The sequence below is a fragment of the Silurus meridionalis genome, chromosome 14 (genome assembly GCF_014805685.1).
Source record: "Silurus meridionalis isolate SWU-2019-XX chromosome 14, ASM1480568v1, whole genome shotgun sequence".
Taxonomy (NCBI): domain Eukaryota; kingdom Metazoa; phylum Chordata; class Actinopteri; order Siluriformes; family Siluridae; genus Silurus; species Silurus meridionalis.
In genome coordinates, this window is record NC_060897.1 from 14,185,034 (window position 1) to 14,203,657 (window position 18,624).

The 18,624-nt window shown below is 36.9% G+C and overlaps 1 protein-coding gene across 2 annotated transcripts in view; it reads left to right on the plus strand.

The window, feature by feature from the left end:
• LOC124396311 (alpha-1,6-mannosylglycoprotein 6-beta-N-acetylglucosaminyltransferase B-like) overlaps nt 1-18,624 on the plus strand; it is a 116,391-nt gene that overhangs the window by 53,890 nt on the left and 43,877 nt on the right. For both annotated transcript variants that reach the window (XM_046865394.1, XM_046865395.1), the window contains exons 5-8: nt 366-439; nt 1,984-2,160; nt 7,691-7,855; nt 13,487-13,656. In XM_046865394.1, coding sequence (XP_046721350.1) covers nt 366-439; nt 1,984-2,160; nt 7,691-7,855; nt 13,487-13,656 — 586 coding nt within the window. The remainder of the gene's footprint in view (nt 1-365; nt 440-1,983; nt 2,161-7,690; nt 7,856-13,486; nt 13,657-18,624) is intronic.

The window sequence follows — 18,624 nt, forward strand, 5'->3', positions numbered from 1 at the left end:
GCTTCTAATTAAGCTGAGCAGGACTCAGTTTCACACAGCACAGAGGTTTTTTAATAATCAAGGCAAGGGGATGTTGCCAATTTCCTGTTTCCCCCACTGCGTCAGAGCACAGTGGGATAAACTTTGTTCATCAGAGATGCATTTTAACTGCGCCCACTGGCATACCAATGCACAGCAATGCAAACAATAGGAGATGAATGTGACATTTTAAAACCAAAAGATGAAAACCAGGAAGGTAGATAAGGTGAAGATTTAGTCTTCTCATGCCTCATTAAATTGATCCCATTTAATAACCATTTTTCATACAGTTTCCTTAGGGAAATGTAATGTCAAATTAATTCTGTCTGTCTTTTTTATATGAAAAGGGAGAGATGGAACAGCAGGGCAGTGTGAAATCCCAAAAGATCCTGGTTACCCAGACTGTGCAAGTAAAGTTGATGTAAGTTGATTCCTATCTCGGTTCATTTGATTGTTCTTACTGCAAACAAATGATAATCGGGCATTCAATCCATGGTGTATTTTTGCTTCACACAATGGCAGTGACCATGACAAAGAGATTACTGAAAATAAGTGTAACAATGCTTAAGTTAAGAATATCAACTTGTAGGTGCTGATTAATCAAGACCGCTCGGTAACATGCTCTATGGCTCAATGACTGTATTGTAGTATCGTTTAGATTTACACTGCCTTCATCTTTGTCTGGCTCATTCAGAACTTTAATGGTAACTCTTATCTGTAAAGCTGCTTTGAAATTGAACTTGGTTGGTTGCCTAATTCAAGCAAATCGATGGTAACATGTTAGCTTATCTATTTGCATATTTTTAGCTAGAAAATGCTAAATGCCATTTATATTTAATTTTACAGTGGAACCCGGTTATGTCGCCGGCCTAGGGGACGCCAAAAAGCGTCAGGATAACCGATGATCGAGATAAACGATAACCAATATGGCGGCAATACATTAACGTGCTTGAAATTTCTTTATGTACATGATGTGCGCTTTTAAATGAGAATGTGCATGCACATGTTTTTGGAGGTTTTTTTACACAACAGCGTTGCCGCGATTTGTTTAATTGGTCATGCGGATCGAGATAACCTGTAATGCGGATAAGGAGGCGGAAGCTGAAGTAAACGCAAAGAAAGTTTATTGAGAATACTCAGGAGATAATCCACCAATACTTGTAGCGAAGCAGTAATATCCAGTGGTGCACTCTGGGAGCACTGTCCACGAAGTTCTGTGAAAGCAGAGACAGTTTGTGTAGAGAATCCACGGATCTGCGCTATGGAAAGCGCTGGGCAGCAACAGATAAACGTGGTGCAGACAGCGTGAACATGGAAAACAGCAGGATCGGAGTAATCAGGGGTGCTGTTAAGAGAATGCGGAGTCCGAGAAGAAGGGTACATAGCGGGATACGTATACGCAATTACACAGACCATCATGAACCAACACATACACATAGGAGATGGGATGAGTGAGTGAATGAGAGTCAGGTGTGTGATCAGCATGACTGCGACGAGCTCCGTGTGGGCGGGGCACGCACGGGAGAAGAAGCAGGGTACTTCGGCGAATGCCGCCACCAAAGGGGGCGTGGCAGGGGGATTTCTGACATAACCTACGTTAAGTGGCAAATTTGCCCCCCCTTGTGCTCGAGATATTAGGGTTCGACGACATAAAAAATCGACATAACTGATTAAAAAATGCTAAGACAAAGCGAGAATTTGGCGGTTCCACTTCAAAAACGTCGACTTAATAGGGTTGGCGAGTTAACCAAGGTCGAGATAAGTGGGTTCGACTGTAATTAACTGACAATAGTAAACTATGGAATCCAAAATACTTTTTTGTCAGACTTGCATCTTGTCCAGCCACATTTCTGTTTGCATTACTTGATTTCAATGAAGATTGAATATCTCTGAATTGCTAACAGAATTTTCTTCCGCTTCCTGTAATGGTCCGTTGCCTGTCATTTTCCCACTTGTTTATTCTAGTGGATGAGGGCCAGATGGACATCAGACCCCTGTTACTCCTTCTACGGAGTTGATGGCTCTGACTGCTCCTTTCTCATCTACCTGAGTGAGGTGGAGTGGTTCTGTCCTTTGCTTGCCTGGAGGAATCAGAGCATACCATCCTACAATCCTATCATCAGCAACACACCTAAGACACATGTGAGAGAATAGTACCAGTTTTCTCTAAGAATCTGCTAGGAGATGGCTTAAGTATAATATTTATGTCTGTCAATTTTAATGGACTGTAAACAAAGTATTTTCTTGCATTCAGACAGACATTTAACACTGAGTATATATTTAGCGCAGACATATTCTTTAAGATGTCCCTGTACTACAATATAATAAAAGCAACCACTTTTGCTTTTTCTACTAGTTTTATTATAAAATGTATTTAGAGTAAGTGCTGATTTGCATGTGTGTATGGACATTAGATAGACGAGAGTTCTATTTGCATGCAATTGAGAATGGAGTGAAACAGTGAATGCAAAGTGCTGAATAATATTTTCAGAAGAGAATTACCTTTACTGCAAGTTAAATTCCATATTTGTAGTGTTTATAAATATGGATGCTTTGGAAATATTTATTTATACTCTTTATAATGGATGGATGAATACATGGATAGGTAAATACATAGATAGCTAGGTAGAAGAACTGCTGGGGAAAATGTTTGAGTGGTTCAAAAGAAAGCTTGGGAGAAAAAGAGTAAAAGCCATTAAAAATGTATGTATATATTTTATACATTATACATAGATTTATAGTATTCTCAACTGTATTTATCATAAAGATTACAGTAAAGTACAGTTTTGTTTTATTTTGATTGTTATTCATAGTCTGCAGTTAATGTCTAAAAGATACACCAGTATTTATGCAGGAACATTTTCATGGATTTTAAACATTGTCTATGTACATGCTGAAGTCTATTTTCTGTGCTTTTAATTTCAGATTATGCAAATCACCTGTGTTTAGTTTATGCCTCATTGTTTTCAGATGGGTCTCAAGTAGAAACATTCAAAACAGGGATTTTTAATAACATCTAGACCACTGCAATTAACATAAGCACTTGCCTTTAAGCCTAAAAAAAAGTTTTCTTTTTAGTTGATGTCAAGTGAAATATTAAAAAAGCTCTCACCTCCCTCCCTCACCTCCAAAACGTCCTACATGCATGTATGTTGTTGCTATATCAATCCTTTAATAATCCTAGTACTAATGATAAGCATATTAATCACAGGGACTTGTGAACCAAATGTATTCCACCCTGTTCATTTTTATAAAATATAGTACCAGATTCAGCATGTCAATTTTTGTTTGTTTTAATTTGCTAAAAAATAAAATTTGCTGATTTGCTGATTTACAAATAATGTTGAAAGTTTCAAGGATAAGCTGACCAAGCACTTATGTAGCAATACGTGTTTATAATTACATGCAAAAAAAACACTGATCTTTGAATTAGGCAGCGAATCTGATTAAGATTCTGGTTTAAGATGCTCTGATGTCTTCTATTTAAGGAGGAAAAATGTTTTTGAAAATCTTTTCATGCATGCTAAATGCATATTGGGTTATTATTTATAGTGTGTGTTTAATATTGATCTAATTGGTCTGAGTATAGGTTAAAATTATCATGCACTGGCGCTACACTTAACGAGACTTCTTGCTCAAGCTGACATTATATATGACATTGAAATTCAGATCGCTGATATGCTCCTCTCTTGAAAGCAAACTTCACCTTTTGTTCATAACTCTTGTACAACTTTTTAATAATTTTTAAGTGTGGCGTTACAGTTGAGGTCTAAATATTGATGTATGCACTTTCGGCATTAAATCCTTACGATGTGCACTTACATCAACCCTGAATATGCCCCTTTATGAATAATGATTCAGAAAATGATTAATCTTATGCCACACTGCACTGCAGAGTGTCTCGGGAATAAACGTGTGAGTTAGGCACTTTGTACAGCCTACGTTGTTTACAGTATAGTGAAACTAGGACAGTCAGAGAAGGCTGTTCGAACAGTAATCTTACAAGCAGAACATTTTTGCAGCTGTGGTGATTCACTGGCTTGTGCATTGCTCATACACCTGACTCTCTTATGCTCCACTGTAGTTAAAGTATGCCTTGCATTCCGATATAAAACAGAGCATATACAGTGTCTTCCAAAATTATTGCCACTCTTCATATAGATAAAATGCAGCATACAATAACTCAGGTTATCAAGTCAAGCAATAGGTTTATCCCTGTTCTAATCCTAATTCTACTTTTTTTTTGGTAGAAAAAGGTGCCAAAATTATTGACTTTCTGACATATGAGTGACAAATGAGTGTATTTAAAATAAATTAAATCAATCTGCTATTCTTAAAAATATAGTATAGTATAGTATATTGTATTTATTTTTATTTGTGCACCGTGTTTCTGTGTATTTGTTATATATATATATATATATATATATATATATATATATATATATATATATATATATATATATATATATATATTTATATATTTACATTTACAGCATTTAGCAAAGTGCGTTGAGTCGCTATCAATGAACAAATATAGAAATACTGTATTTATTTTGTCATTATAACATTATGACTGGTAAATGAATGACACTATTTATCTCTTTAACATGGCACCTGTTAGTCTGTGGGATAATTCCCATTTCGGGTGGGATAATACCCACTTCGGAAGTGAACTTTTGTCCTCAAAAGCAAAAGCAGAAAAAATGGGCAAGCGTAAGGATTTGACAAGAGTCAAGTTTGACAAGAGTCAAACTTATATATATATATATACCGTAATTTCCGGACTATAAAGCGCACACTTATATAAGCAGTCTCACACGCACACACACGCAGTAATACCGGGAGAATGCAGTGCATGCTATTGCCAAAATACCGCTATGCTCCTAATAGAAGCGCAACATATTTCACCCGTTACACCGCGTGTAACGTGTCTTTCATTAAAGCCTGTGTGAAGTACATTAGTGTAGACTGCGGCTTATAGACAGGTGCGACTTATTTATGTTAAAAATAAAAATATTTGTAAAATTCAGTGGGTGCGGCTTATATATGGGTGCGCTTTATAGTCCGTAAATTACGGTATTTAGTCAGCCACCAATTGTGCAAGTTCTCTCACTTAAAAAGGCCTGTAATTTTCATCTTAGGTACACTTCAACTATGAGAGACAAAATGGGAAAAAAAATAGTCCAGAAAATCACATTGTCTGATTTTTTAACAATTTATTTTCAAATTATGGTGGAAAATAAGTATTTGTTTAATAACAAAAGTTCATCTCAATACTTTGTTATACACCCTGTGTTGGCAATGACAGAGATCAAACCTTTTCTGTAAGTCTCCACAAGGTTTTTATACACTGTTGCTGGTAGTTTGGCCTATTCTGCCATATGCTGGGCAACACAGATTTTCAACTCCCTCCGAAGATTTTCTATGGGGTCGAGATCTGGAGACTGGCTAGGCCACTCCAGGACCTTGAAATGCTTCTTACAAAGCCACTCCTTCGTTGCCTGGGCGGTGTGTTTGGGATCATTGTCATGCTGAAAGACCCAGCCATGTTTCATCTTAAATGCCCTTGCTGATGGAAGGAGGTTTTCACTCAAAGTCTCATGATACATGGCCCCATTCATTCTTTCCTTTACACAGATCAGTCGTCCTGGTCCCTTTGCAGAAAAAACAGCCCCAAAGCGTTATGTTTCCACCCCCATGCTTCACAGTGGGTATGGTGTTATTTGGATGCAACTTAGCATTCTTTCTCCTCCAAGCACGACAAGCTGAGTTTTTACTAAAAAGTTCTATTTTGGTTTCATCTGATGATATGACATTCTCCCAATCCTCTTCTGGATCATCCAAATGCAGACATGTACTGGCTTAAGCAGGGGGACACGTCTGGCACTGCAGGATTTGAGTCCCTGGCGGCGTAGTGTGCTACTGATGGTAGCCTTTGTTATTTTGGTCCCAGCTCTCTGCAGGTCATTCAGTAGGTCCCCCCGTGTGGTTTTGGGATTTTTGCTCACCGTTCTTGTGATCATTTTGACCCCACAGGGTGAGATCTTGCATGGAGCCCCAGATCGAGGGAGATTATCAGTGGTCTTGTATGTCTTCCATTTTCTAATAATTGCTCCCACAGTTGATTTCTTCACACCAAGTTGCTTACCTACTGCAGATTTAGTCTTCCCAGCCTGGTGCAGGTCTACAATTTTGTTTCTGGTGTCCTTTGACAGCTCTTTGGTCTTGGCCATAGTGGAGTTTGGAGTCTGACTGTTTGAGGTTGTGGACAGGTGTCTTTTATACTGATAACGAGTTCAAACAGGTGCCATTAATACAGGTAACAAGTGGAGGACAGAGGAGCCTCTTAAAGAAGAAGTTACAGGTCTGTGAGAGCCAGAAATCTTGTTTTTTTGTAGGTGACCAAATACTTATTTTCCACCATCATTTGCATATAAATTCTTTAAAAATCAGACAATGTGATTTTCTGGATTTTTTTTCTTATTTTGTCTCTCATAGTTGAAGTTTACCTATGATGAGAATTACAGGCCTCTTTCATCTTTTTTAAGTGGGAGAACTTGCACAATTGGTGGCTGACTAAATACTTTTTTGCCCCACTGTATATATACATTAGGGATGTCAAAACTCATGCATTAGTAACGCAGTAAAACAAATTCATTTTGACGACACTGATTTTATTAACTCGCGATTAATGCAGCATCTATTTTTTATTAAAAGATATAAATAAATAAATATATGAGGCAAAATTAATTTTTAAACTCAACACACATTTATTTACAACATCCTTTCTTTTATTCTTCGAATATAAAAAAGAAACTCTATTAAAAATATTTTTTAATCATTATACATTTGTTTAATTGATGTGCCAAGTCTCCAATCAAGCACCAAAATCCACCATGATGCACATATCTGGCAATTAAAACCATCCGTGGAAACATAGCAAAAGTTCTGTTTGGTGTCCTACTGATTTACATAATATAAAACACCATAATTACTTTAAAACCTTTAAAAATATATTTAGTCTTTATGCTCTATGTTGAGTATGGTTTTACTATTAACAAACATACATTTGCATGAAGCATCCATATTTGTCCATGATGATTAGAGTATTAAAAACTTTTAATAATAAAAGGTACATTTAGAATGGATAAAAAAATGTGCGATGAAATTAACTCATGACAATCATGCGATTATTGATTGATTGAGAGCTGATTTATGTATATATCTATGCAAGACACTATGAATGATTGTAAGCCATATAAAAATAACAAGAATAAGGAAAAATCTTATATATATATATATATATATATATATATATATATATATATATATATATATATATATATATATATATATATATATAATTACACCAGTATTTATGAAGGAAAACATTAAATTATTCATGTACTTTGTCTATTTCTATTTACTAAGCCTAATATATATATATATATATATATATATATATATATATATATATATATATATATATATATATATATATATATATATATAATATTATACCTTACTTTTGTTATTCTTATGTAGCTTTGATTCATTCACAGTGTATTGTTTTTTATGTACGCCCTGACCTAACTACAGTATATAGCACTCTGGTCAATTTCTGTTGTTTTTAACACATCTAATAAACAAATCTTAATGTGTATCCCTCTAGGCAATTGTTCGTGCTGATATGGGTCGTCTTCTAGAGCAGATCGGATCAGGAAAAGAGTCTCTTAGCTTTATGAGGAGGCGGATACGTAGGCTGGCAGTGCAGTGGGCTGCAGCTGCTCGCAGACTAGATGAGCGTCTGAGCAGCCAGCAGAGGCAACAGAAGAAGGTGACTTACTTATTCACATCAGGGCAGTCTTCAACTTTGCAAGACATATTGTATAGTTTACATAAAATTTTAAACCATGAACAAAACTTGTCTTTATTTAATTTATTTTACTTAATTGCTTAAAATAAACATATAAATGTTACAAATTATTATTGTTTGTATTATGTAGATTGATAGCAATCATTTTGCATAGTTATTCATGTGAACCAATTACATTATGAATTCCTATGAGGATGTTTGTATTGATAAGAATTCTAACATTTTTTTATTATTATTATTTGCCTAAAATTAAAATAGTGCCGCACTAAAGTATCTGTTGCTGAATACCATTAACCTGGGTTCGATTCTTAGCTTTGATTCTTTAGCTCTGTGTTTGGTTTTATTAAATGCTTTGAAATTACAAGATCAACTCATGTTGGATGCACAAACACAGCTAAAGTATACATTTCACCCTTGTGGATCTAATGTGCAAATTAGAATTAATTAATTATGCCTCTTTATTTTTACAGTCTTACCATCTTATTTTCAAGTTTTAACCATATCTTTATCCTTACTACTTTTTTTTTTCTGAAATTATTTAGATTTGATTCTGATTATTTGTGGTAAAATTAGATGTTGGCACCTACAGAATATTTTTAAACCCTAATTTGGCAACACTGCCATTACATTTTCTGCAATTGCATGAGGCAGTTTGATTCTTATCCCAGTGGCCCTCTATAAGTGCTTTTTGCAATAATAACTATATTAAGCTAATTGAGACAGTTTTGTAAAACATCCAAAAAGCAATTTAGAATTATCTAACATATGTCAAATAGCAATAGTAATTTACTTACTCAACTTACTCAAAATAGGTAAATAGTATTTCATTGTTTAAAAAAAAAAGAGATATGAAGAATTTTTTTCATTGTTTATGAGTTGGATTTTTGCCCAACTGCCTCTATGGGCATCCGATACAAAAATATTTATTTGGAACCCACTATTGTAATTTCCAGACCTGAATTGTAATTATAATGGTATTGAGTAATACAGCTCAAATGCAAATTCTATATATTGGAGACACTGGAAGGAATTGAAATATAAAGGAAAAAAAGTTTTGCCAAAAAATAAAAAATAAAATGGTAAAATGTTAGCATTCCTATTGTTTGATTATATGCAAACAGAACACAAATAGGTATATACAATTATTTTGTGCTTCTTCTTATATTGTACATACCATACCATAGTCTGGAGGCCAAGAGGCATACCTATAACAAAGCAGAGTGAAACTGTGGCAGCAAATAAAGGATACTGATAAATAACCATAGGATTTAAACCAAAGTGGTAGTGCAGTCCATCAGATATTGCAGTCTAATAAAATGATAGTGCTAGTGAGCATGGTGTGAGGGGGTTTAGACTTCACATGTTTAGTTCAGTTGGGGTGTTGTGGAAGCTGACTGCCTGGGGGAAGGAGAAGAGAGACTGGCAGTATTGGCTTTGGAACATTTTCTCAGATGGAGGGATTCATACTGAAGCCTTCAGGTTTCAGAATTTTCACTACTGAAAATTGTAAAGGCGATGCATTTGGGTTTTCAAGCTGTGTTAGGTTATAGTGCGGAGAACCTATAATATAAATATCCTTGAAAATATGTGTATTATACAGGTTTTTGAATGTTAGCCATAGCCAATGTATAAAATGTGTGGTGTGTTTAAGAATCTGCCTAAACCACTCCAGGCTTACAACTCATTCAGAAAAATTACATTTCATTCTGTACGCTGAAGATAAATGACTTATCTCTGAATGCAGCACTGGGTTGTGTTGCAGAGAAATATCATTTTTGGTGTTCTTGTTCAATTTCAATTCTTATTTGAAGTTGCAGTGGGATATATTCCTCTGGGCTCAAGTGATAGACTAAAACCCTGCATGGTGCAGCCCAGTTTCATTCACATTTCTGATGCCTTCTATTTATGCTGCATCAGTATCCAAACACCCTGCACATGTCCTCCATAATCGTTAAGATTTGAATAGGGAACATTTTCTTCAAGCTTTCTTAGCTGATAACTAATGCCCTGATTCACAATGCACAGACAAATTTTCACATAGGGAAACAAGGGGGTTTCAAATATTAGGTGCACTTTGGCATGCTGTAGGAAACATATGATCTTTATAAGGTACAAATTAAACAGTGAACAAGGAAATTATGAATTCTGGATAAAATGTTCTCCCCTTTATTTCGGCAGGCTTCCATAGAGGTTTTTCGGTCTCAATTGAAGAGAATTTTTTATTCTGACTTTTGAAGGAAATTGGGATTTTGTGAACTTTGGGTAGCAAAGTTGATTTTTTTTTTGTGTGATATTAATAAATTAATGTTGAAGTTGATGGACAGTTAGAATTAACAATATAGATAGAAAAGTATGCAAGCAATCTGAATACATTATTACAAAACTGTGAAACAAACGTTTTATTAAATATTAGTAGAATAACAATAGCAGGTCCCCTGGTGGTCTAGTGGTTAGGATGCGGCGCTCTCACCGCTGCGGCCCGGGTTCGATCCCCAGTCAGGGAACCAACCCCAGCCACTAGTGCCGGTCCCAAGCCTGGATAAATGGGGAGGATTGCGTTAGGAAGGGCATCCAGCGTAAAAACGTGCCAAATCAAACATGCGGATGATCCGCTGTGGCGACCCCTAACGGGAGAAGCAGAAAGAAAGTTTAGTAGAATAACAATAGCATTAGAATAACAGACTAAGTAAGAATATAACGCAATAAAGAAAACAAGGATATAATGCAGATGTGTCAAACATTATGTGTAACAAACCACATCATTGATGCAGTAAGGTCTTTTACATTGGTGGTGCTGGAATTTTAAACAGCATACATGTGGCATAAGCTACATGAGGAAAAGAGGAAGCCATTTTTTCCCTTTAAAAAGAGAATGTGTGTTCATTACAATAATTGTACCACAGCATGGGTGATCTCTTGAATCAGAAGCTGTTGATAAATTTTCCATAACTTCAGTGCTCTGTAAATTTACACTTGTAAATTCTAGATTTATATGAATAATAGGTTTGTTGGTTAGATTAATATGTATAATAAGGCTCGAGAGTGTCATATCACAGAGTAGCTGGGAAGTGGGGACTATATTTTATTTCTTTTATTGTTTAGTTTATTAACTGCCCACAATATGCCAAAGTAACTGTCTTTGTTAGAGGGATGTGCATAGAATCATAGAAAACTAACCAGAACAACAGTGACTATAAACACGTTTCAAGAAAGTGTAGATAACCTGGACTAGAATTTGGCAAAGATTTGTAGAAATATTGCATTTCAACAAATTTTTTTGTTTGATTACATTATAATCAAATCTGTAATGGGGTATAACAGCTCTGATATAATTACAAACCTTGACATGTAATTTACAGACATGACAATCCAAATTCAGATTAACATAAACACATAATTAAGACATTTTATTGAACCAAAAGTAGTTTAGAACAGTATTTTGCTTTGACTTGGAACTTTGTATGACAAGGAAGATGGTACATGGATGGTGCAGTGAGAAGACATGTGTTTTATAGCATCTTTGGCTAAGTGCGAACTCTGGCTTGCACTGCTGCCGACAATCGTTTTGATGCAGCATTATGGGAGATGGAGTTTATTGCAAACGTTTTATTATCAAGTAAAAAAAATGTTGCACTATTTACCACCCAAGCCATCTTCTTCCATCATATTAGATTTCAGTCTGGGTCACGGTACATTACAGCCTTTGACAATAATAGTAGCTGTGAATAATGGAGCCCTTTCTTTCCTTACACTTGGAAATGACAAAGTGCTGTGATAAATGGGTCACAGGATGAACTGCTGACATAAACCAAGAGGGAAAGCTGAAAACAGTGTTCTGTAGAAAAAAAATCTGTTGTATATTATAGCAACAAAACAATAGTTTTTTTATCTGCACTGTGTTTGAAAAACCTAAATAGAAACGTCTCTAGGTCACGTACATAACCCTGGTTCCCTGAAGGAACAAGACGCTGCATCACCAATGCTTTGGGAACGCCTCCGCATGTCCATGCTCTGAATCACGTGTGAAATCTGTCCAATGGAAAGACCACAACCAGGATGCTATAAATGCACATGCAGTGGAGCCGACGCTAGCTTCTAAAATGGAAGTAAACGCTGCCAGGTTGCAAGGAGTGTGGCCTGGAGATGCAAACCCGAGTTTTGTACGTAACCTAGAGACATTCCCTTTCAGAAACTCAAGCCCCCTCAGGTGCCACAGCCACAGTCTCCATAAGTCCGGGTGGGGGTGAACCACAGTGCCCCCTGTCTGTGAGAGAAGATCCCTCCTCGAGGAATCTCCCAATGAGTTTGCTCGAGAAGGGCTACCAGATCAGCAAACCATGGTCTGCCCGGCCAACACAGGGCCACCAGGTGGAGACTGACTTCAATCCAGCGAACTTTATCCAGAGCTCCCAGGAGCAGGTAAAACTTTCTCGATATCTGCTTCACCATATCTGCTTCACCATATGGAGGCACCAATGGAGGCTTCACCATATCTGGGTGAAGCCTCCATTTCCCGGGGCTCGGCCCTTGGCTTGACAGGGCATCTGGTCTCTGGTTTAAGCACACTGGGATATATGTTGCTCCCACAGGAGGATCTAATGTGCCAGCCTGTATAGTGGGTGAGATCGCAGGCCCTGATGGTTTTTGTAGGAGGCCACCAATGTGTTGCCCATACGGATAAACATGTGGTGGTCTCTCAGGTCTGGGAGAAAGTGCTTCAGGGCCAGAAACACAGCTAGCATTGTCTCTAGGTTACAAACGTAACCCTAGTTCCCCGAGGAAACGAGACACTGCGTCTCTGTGCCACACTCCCTGCATCCCTGCGGCGCTTACCTTCTCTCTTTGCAGAAGCTAATGTCGCTACCACTGCACAGCCATCTTGTAGCTTCCTGGTTTACGTGACGGCGCCTGTCTATGACGTCACGGCTCACAGGGGCGTTCCCATAGCGTTTCGACGCAGCTCGAGTTCCTGAAGGGAAACTCCAGGCAGTTGATGTGCCATGTGAGATGGAGCTCCCTTCATAGACCTTGAGCGAACAAGCCACTCATGACCTAAAAATGCCCTGGAGTCTCAGCGGGGTCAGAGGCTCATTCATACACTTTGTAAAAGTGCAAGGCAGAGCGGAAGGATCAGATATTGATAAGCTTCGGCTCCGAAAGCAAACTTTAGGAACTTCCTGTGTGGAGAAAGGATGGATGGACACGCAGAGACTTTACCAAAGTGTTGTTGATGTTCCTGAAAGGGAAAAACAGCCACAGTTTTGTGACATCAATAGAAGTTGGGTATCTTTTCTGACAGGCCTGTAATGTTTTTCATCTCAAGTTCATACTGAGATATTTCTATAGACAAAAATACTAAACAGAATATTTACCTGAAATAAGTGTAAATGTCAAAAATGCTGCTGCTCTGTCAAACCTTTAAACCTTTTGTCATTTTTCAGTTCCGTACCAGGAAAAAAAATAGACAAATAGAAAAAACAATCTTATCAGACTGATGCTATTTAAACATATACAACACAGTCTATATAGGATTAAAAAGCATCAGTCTGATAACAATTTTATTTTATTTTATTATTTGTTCATCTTTCCCAGGTGCTGGTACATGTGGGCTTTCTTACAGAGGAGTCTGGAGATGTGTTCAGTCCTAAGGTGTTAAAAGGAGGGCCGTTGGGTGAGATGGTGCAATGGGCTGATATCCTCAGTGCACTTCATGTACTTGGCCATGACCTCAAGATCTCACTGTCAGTCAAAGACCTGCAAGGGTAAGTTTGTTAAATTATATTTGCAGTTTCAATAATGCAGTTAGAGTAATTTCAAAATAAATAAATCAGGACCTCAGAGAGCTCTCAAGGCCATTCACACTTTTTTTTTTGCTGACTCTATTGCACAGTTGTGCATTATACTGTATTACTTAATTTTCTTAGTTTAATAGTCTATTTAGTTCACACAAATAAACTGTAATATTTATTTTAAGTGCTAAGACTTCAATGGCACCTGTATCAAATTGGTGTTTTTGCAATTTGTTTACATGCCCCTATACTCTATATGCACAATTATTAACTCAAAGTAAATGCAATAGCACACAGGGGCATGATCTGGCTTGGTATGTTTAAAGCTTCCCTAGTGCTAATTGTAGTTGTATAAAATATATAGTCTATATTTTATATATATATATATATATATATATATATATATATATATATATATATATATATATATATATATATATATACAGTGCCCTCCACAATTATTGGCACCCCTGTTTAAGATGTGGTCGTGGACTTCTAAAAATTCTCCTTTTTTTTAAAACAACATAGAACCCAAATGCAAAAAAAGAGAAAAATCCAACCTTTTATTTATGTACATTACTTTGGTGGTAAAAAAATCACACATTTAGAAAAAAAAAAAAACTTGAAATCATGTGTGCCACAATTATTGGCACCCTGATGTTAATACTTTGTACAACCTCCTTTTGCCAACAAGACAGCACTTAATCTCCTCCTATAACATTTCACAAGATTGGAGAACACAGAGAGAGGATTTTGACCATTCTTCTTTGCACAATCTTTCTAGATCATCCAGTGTCCTGGGTCCTCTCTTATGCACTCTTCTCTTTAGCTCGCCCCACAGGTTTTCGATTGGGTTGAGGTCTGGGGACTGAGATGGCCATGGGAGGACCTTGAGTTTGTGACTGCTGAACCACTTTTGTGTAGATTTTGCCACATGTTTTGGATCATTATCCTGCTGAAAGACCCAATGACGACCCATCTTCAGCTTTCTGGCAGAGGCCATCAGGTTTTTATTTAAAATATCCTGGTACTTCAAAGCGTTCATAATGCCATGCACCCTAACAAGGTTCCCAGGGCCTTTGGAAGAGAAACAGGCCCACAGCATCACAGATCCTCCACCATACTTCACGGTGGGCATGAGGTGCTTTTCGGCATACTCATCTTTTGTTTTACGCCAGACCCACTTAGAGTGTTTGTTGCCAAAAAGCTCAATCTTAGTCTCATCTGACCAAAGCACACGATCCCAGTTGAAGTCCCAGTACTGCTTAGCAAACTCCAGACGTTTACATTTGTGAGTGTTAGTGAGAAAAGGCTTTTCCTTGCATGCCTCCCAAACAGCTTGTTGGCATGTAGAGAGCGTCTGATGGTTGTTTTGGAGACTCTGTGACCCCAAGATGCCACTCTTTGATGCAATTCTGTGACGGTGAGCTTGGGAAATTTTTTTACTTCTCTTACCATCCTCCTCACTGTGCGTTGTGGCAAGATAAACTTGGGACCTCTTCCAGCCTTGTTTGTCACTGTTCCAGTTGTTTTAAACTTCTTAATGATTCCTCTGACTGTAGATACCGGCAAGTTAAGGCGGTGGCTATTTTCTTGTAGCCATTGCCTGACTTATGAAGGTCGACACACATCTGCCTTACTTGAATGGTGTGTTCTCTTGTCTTTGCCATGTTGACAAATGGGTAAGAGAATTAGGCCTCTGTGTCACGTCATATTTATACCCCAGGAAACAGGAAATCATGAATTACTAATTAAAAGTCCCTAGATACCCTGACCAACCTTAGCAACTACAGAAAATATATTAAAAAAAAACAATAAAATTTTTCAGAGGAATTGTTAGGGGTGCCAATAATTGTGGGACACATGATTTCAAGTTTTTTTTTTCTAAATGTATGATTTTTTTTACCACCAAAGTAATGTACTTAAATGAAAGGTTGGATTTTTCTCTTTTTTTGCATTTGGGTTCTATGTTGTTTTAAAAAAGGAGAATTTTAGAAGTCCACGACCACATCTTAAACAGGGTGCCAATAATTGTGGAGGGCACTGTATATATATATATATATATATATATATATATATATATATATATATATATATATATATATATATATATATATTATATAGTGTATTAATTAAATTTTATGCACACAGACTAAAGTAGTTTAAGTCTTTGGTTCTTTTAATTTTTATGATTTTGGCTTCCATTTAACACAAACCCAATCTCAAAAATGTTTAATACTTCATAAGACCAATAAAAAAAAATTTTTTAGGGAACTGTTGGCCTTCTCAAAAAATGTTAATTTACCATATATGTACTCAATACTTGGTTGGGGCTCCTTTTGCTTTAATTACTGCCTCAATTTGGCATGGGATAGAGGTGATCAGTCTGTGGCACTGCTGAGGTGGTATGAAAGCCCAGGTTTCTTTGACATTGGTCTTCAGCTCATCTGCATTTTTGGTCTCTTGTTTCTTATTTTCCTCTTGATAATAGCCCATAGATTCTCTATGGGGTTCAGGTCTGGTGAGTTTGCTGGCCAGTCAAGCACACCAACACCATGGTCATTTAAACAACTTTTGGTGCTTTTGGCAGTGTGGGCAGGTGCCAAATCCTGCTGATAAATGAAATCAGCATCTTTAAATAGCTGGTCATTAGAAGGAAGCATGAAGTACTCTAAAATTGGTTTTAAAAAACAAAGTGGACCAACACCAGCAGATGACATTGCACGTAAAATCATCTCAGACTGTGGAAACTCAACACAGGACTTGAAGCAAATTGGGCTACAAGCTTCTTCATCCTTCCTTCAGACTTCTTTCCATATAAAATACAAACCGTACTCTCGTCTGAAAAGAGGCTCTGGACCACTGGACAACAGTCCAGTTCTCCTTCTGTTAACCGAGGTAAGACATCTTAACAAGAGGAATACGACAACTGTAGCGATTCCTTGACACATCTGTGTGTGGTGGCTCTTAATGCCTTGACCCCAGCCTCAGTCCATTCCCTGTGAAGTATCCAAATTCTTAAATCAATTTAGTTTGACCTCTTAAAGCTGCTGTTGTCTTGGTTGGTTCTGCATCTTTTTTCTTCCACACTTTTTCCTTCCCTTTCTGTTAACATGCTTGTATACAGCATTCTGTGAGCATCCTTCTTTGGCAATGAATATTTGTGGCTTACCCTCCTTGTGAAGGGTGTCAATGATTGTCTTCTGGACCAACAGTTTTCCCCATGAATGTGTAGCCTAATTACCCAACATTTTGAAAGCTCAGGAAATGTTTGAAGGTGTTTTGCCAGTCAAACTTGTCTGTAACAGATTCTCTCTGACCAACCAATCAGAGGACGGAAAAATGCTGATGCTATTCTGGGCCAGCTAGCTGGCCCTGTGAGGCGAATTTGAAATCTGATTGGTTAAAGAAACAGACCCATTTTTAATAGAGAGAGACAGGTAAAAAGGCCAGCAGTTCTGATTTTGAAGGCCCTGTGCAGATTAGATTGACATGGCAACATAGAGGCTGAAATCTGATTGGACAAAAAATCTAACATTCACATACACGTTCTGGAGGCAGTGCAGCCAAGAAAAACACTACGAAATAAAGAAAATTTACTGTTGGGAATAAATTTATACTAATTTAATGGAACAAATATTAGAATTTAGGTTGTAAATGTAGGTCAGTGCTTCTGATATATATATATATATATATATTAGATCAAAAATCTTAATCTTAGAGTTAATTCCTGAAGAAAATGTTAGACTAAAAGTTGTGTATGACAGTTGCCTCACCTTGAATTGATCAACCATACCTCATTAGGTTTATATCGATATTGATTTTTCCATTAGTGCTGGAATACATAAAATTGTTGGTCACTCCAGAAGAGTATTTACATAAACAGTTCTATATAAATGTGTCTTCCTAATGAGAATGCAAGAGGCAATAGCTTATAACCCAGAAGACACATTGTACAGCACCAATGGGATTTGTAAAATAGATATAAAACCAGCGCAAAGGGTAAACCATACAGAAAACAAACAAACAAACAAAACAGTGGCTATCAAACATACTATTTGTCAGTGAGCCACTAGCCACACCTCCCTCCTTCATTCAACATTCTCACTCAGCCTCTCCCTTCTACTAATCACCTACACCTGTCCTCCATTTACCCGTCCCCTTTATAAGGTCCCTATTCCCCTTCACTCACGGTCCGATTTACAGTTTACTACCTGGCTAGGCTTCGAGAAGCACTCAAGATAAGTTTGACATTTTCTACAGTCTCATCTCATGCTCTTTTGTGTTTTCATGTGTAGACCAAATAAAAGACAGTCCATTTTACTCCCGGTTTCTGACGCTTGGTCTATCCATGACAATATTGTTTCAACTGGAACATATCAAGAATATTAAGTGAATAACTTAAGTGATTATTCCAAGTGGTTAGTTTGATATCAGTCAGTCCTATTATCAAATAATCAGAGCAGCCACACATGGTGCAAAAATGGCTGTTCCTCAATCAGATGTTATTGTAATGTTTGTCGCTGCATGGAAAATTTGATTGCTAATTATATGTGTGATTTTAAAAAAATTGACCAGGAATGTCTTTCTGAGCTCTGTATTATTAATCTGTTGCCTATTGGCCTAGTCTAACTTTCTTTCATTTACATTTATTATTTTATTTTATTCTCATTATCTTTATAAGCCAGATCGTGAAGACATTTCCTGAAAATAAAACATGTATTTGCTTTTGCAATCTGAATGCAGTGTTTCTTTTAGCAATTATTAGATACACTACAGTAGCTGTTTTAGTCAGACAGTGCAATACATTGTGATGCATGAGCAAAGAACATAGTACAGCAGTTTTTAAATTAGCATAAAAAATATACATATTTCTAACTGCTGGTATTCTTATTCTGTGTCCTGATTAACCTGTATCAGAATGTTCTTACTGATGTAGAA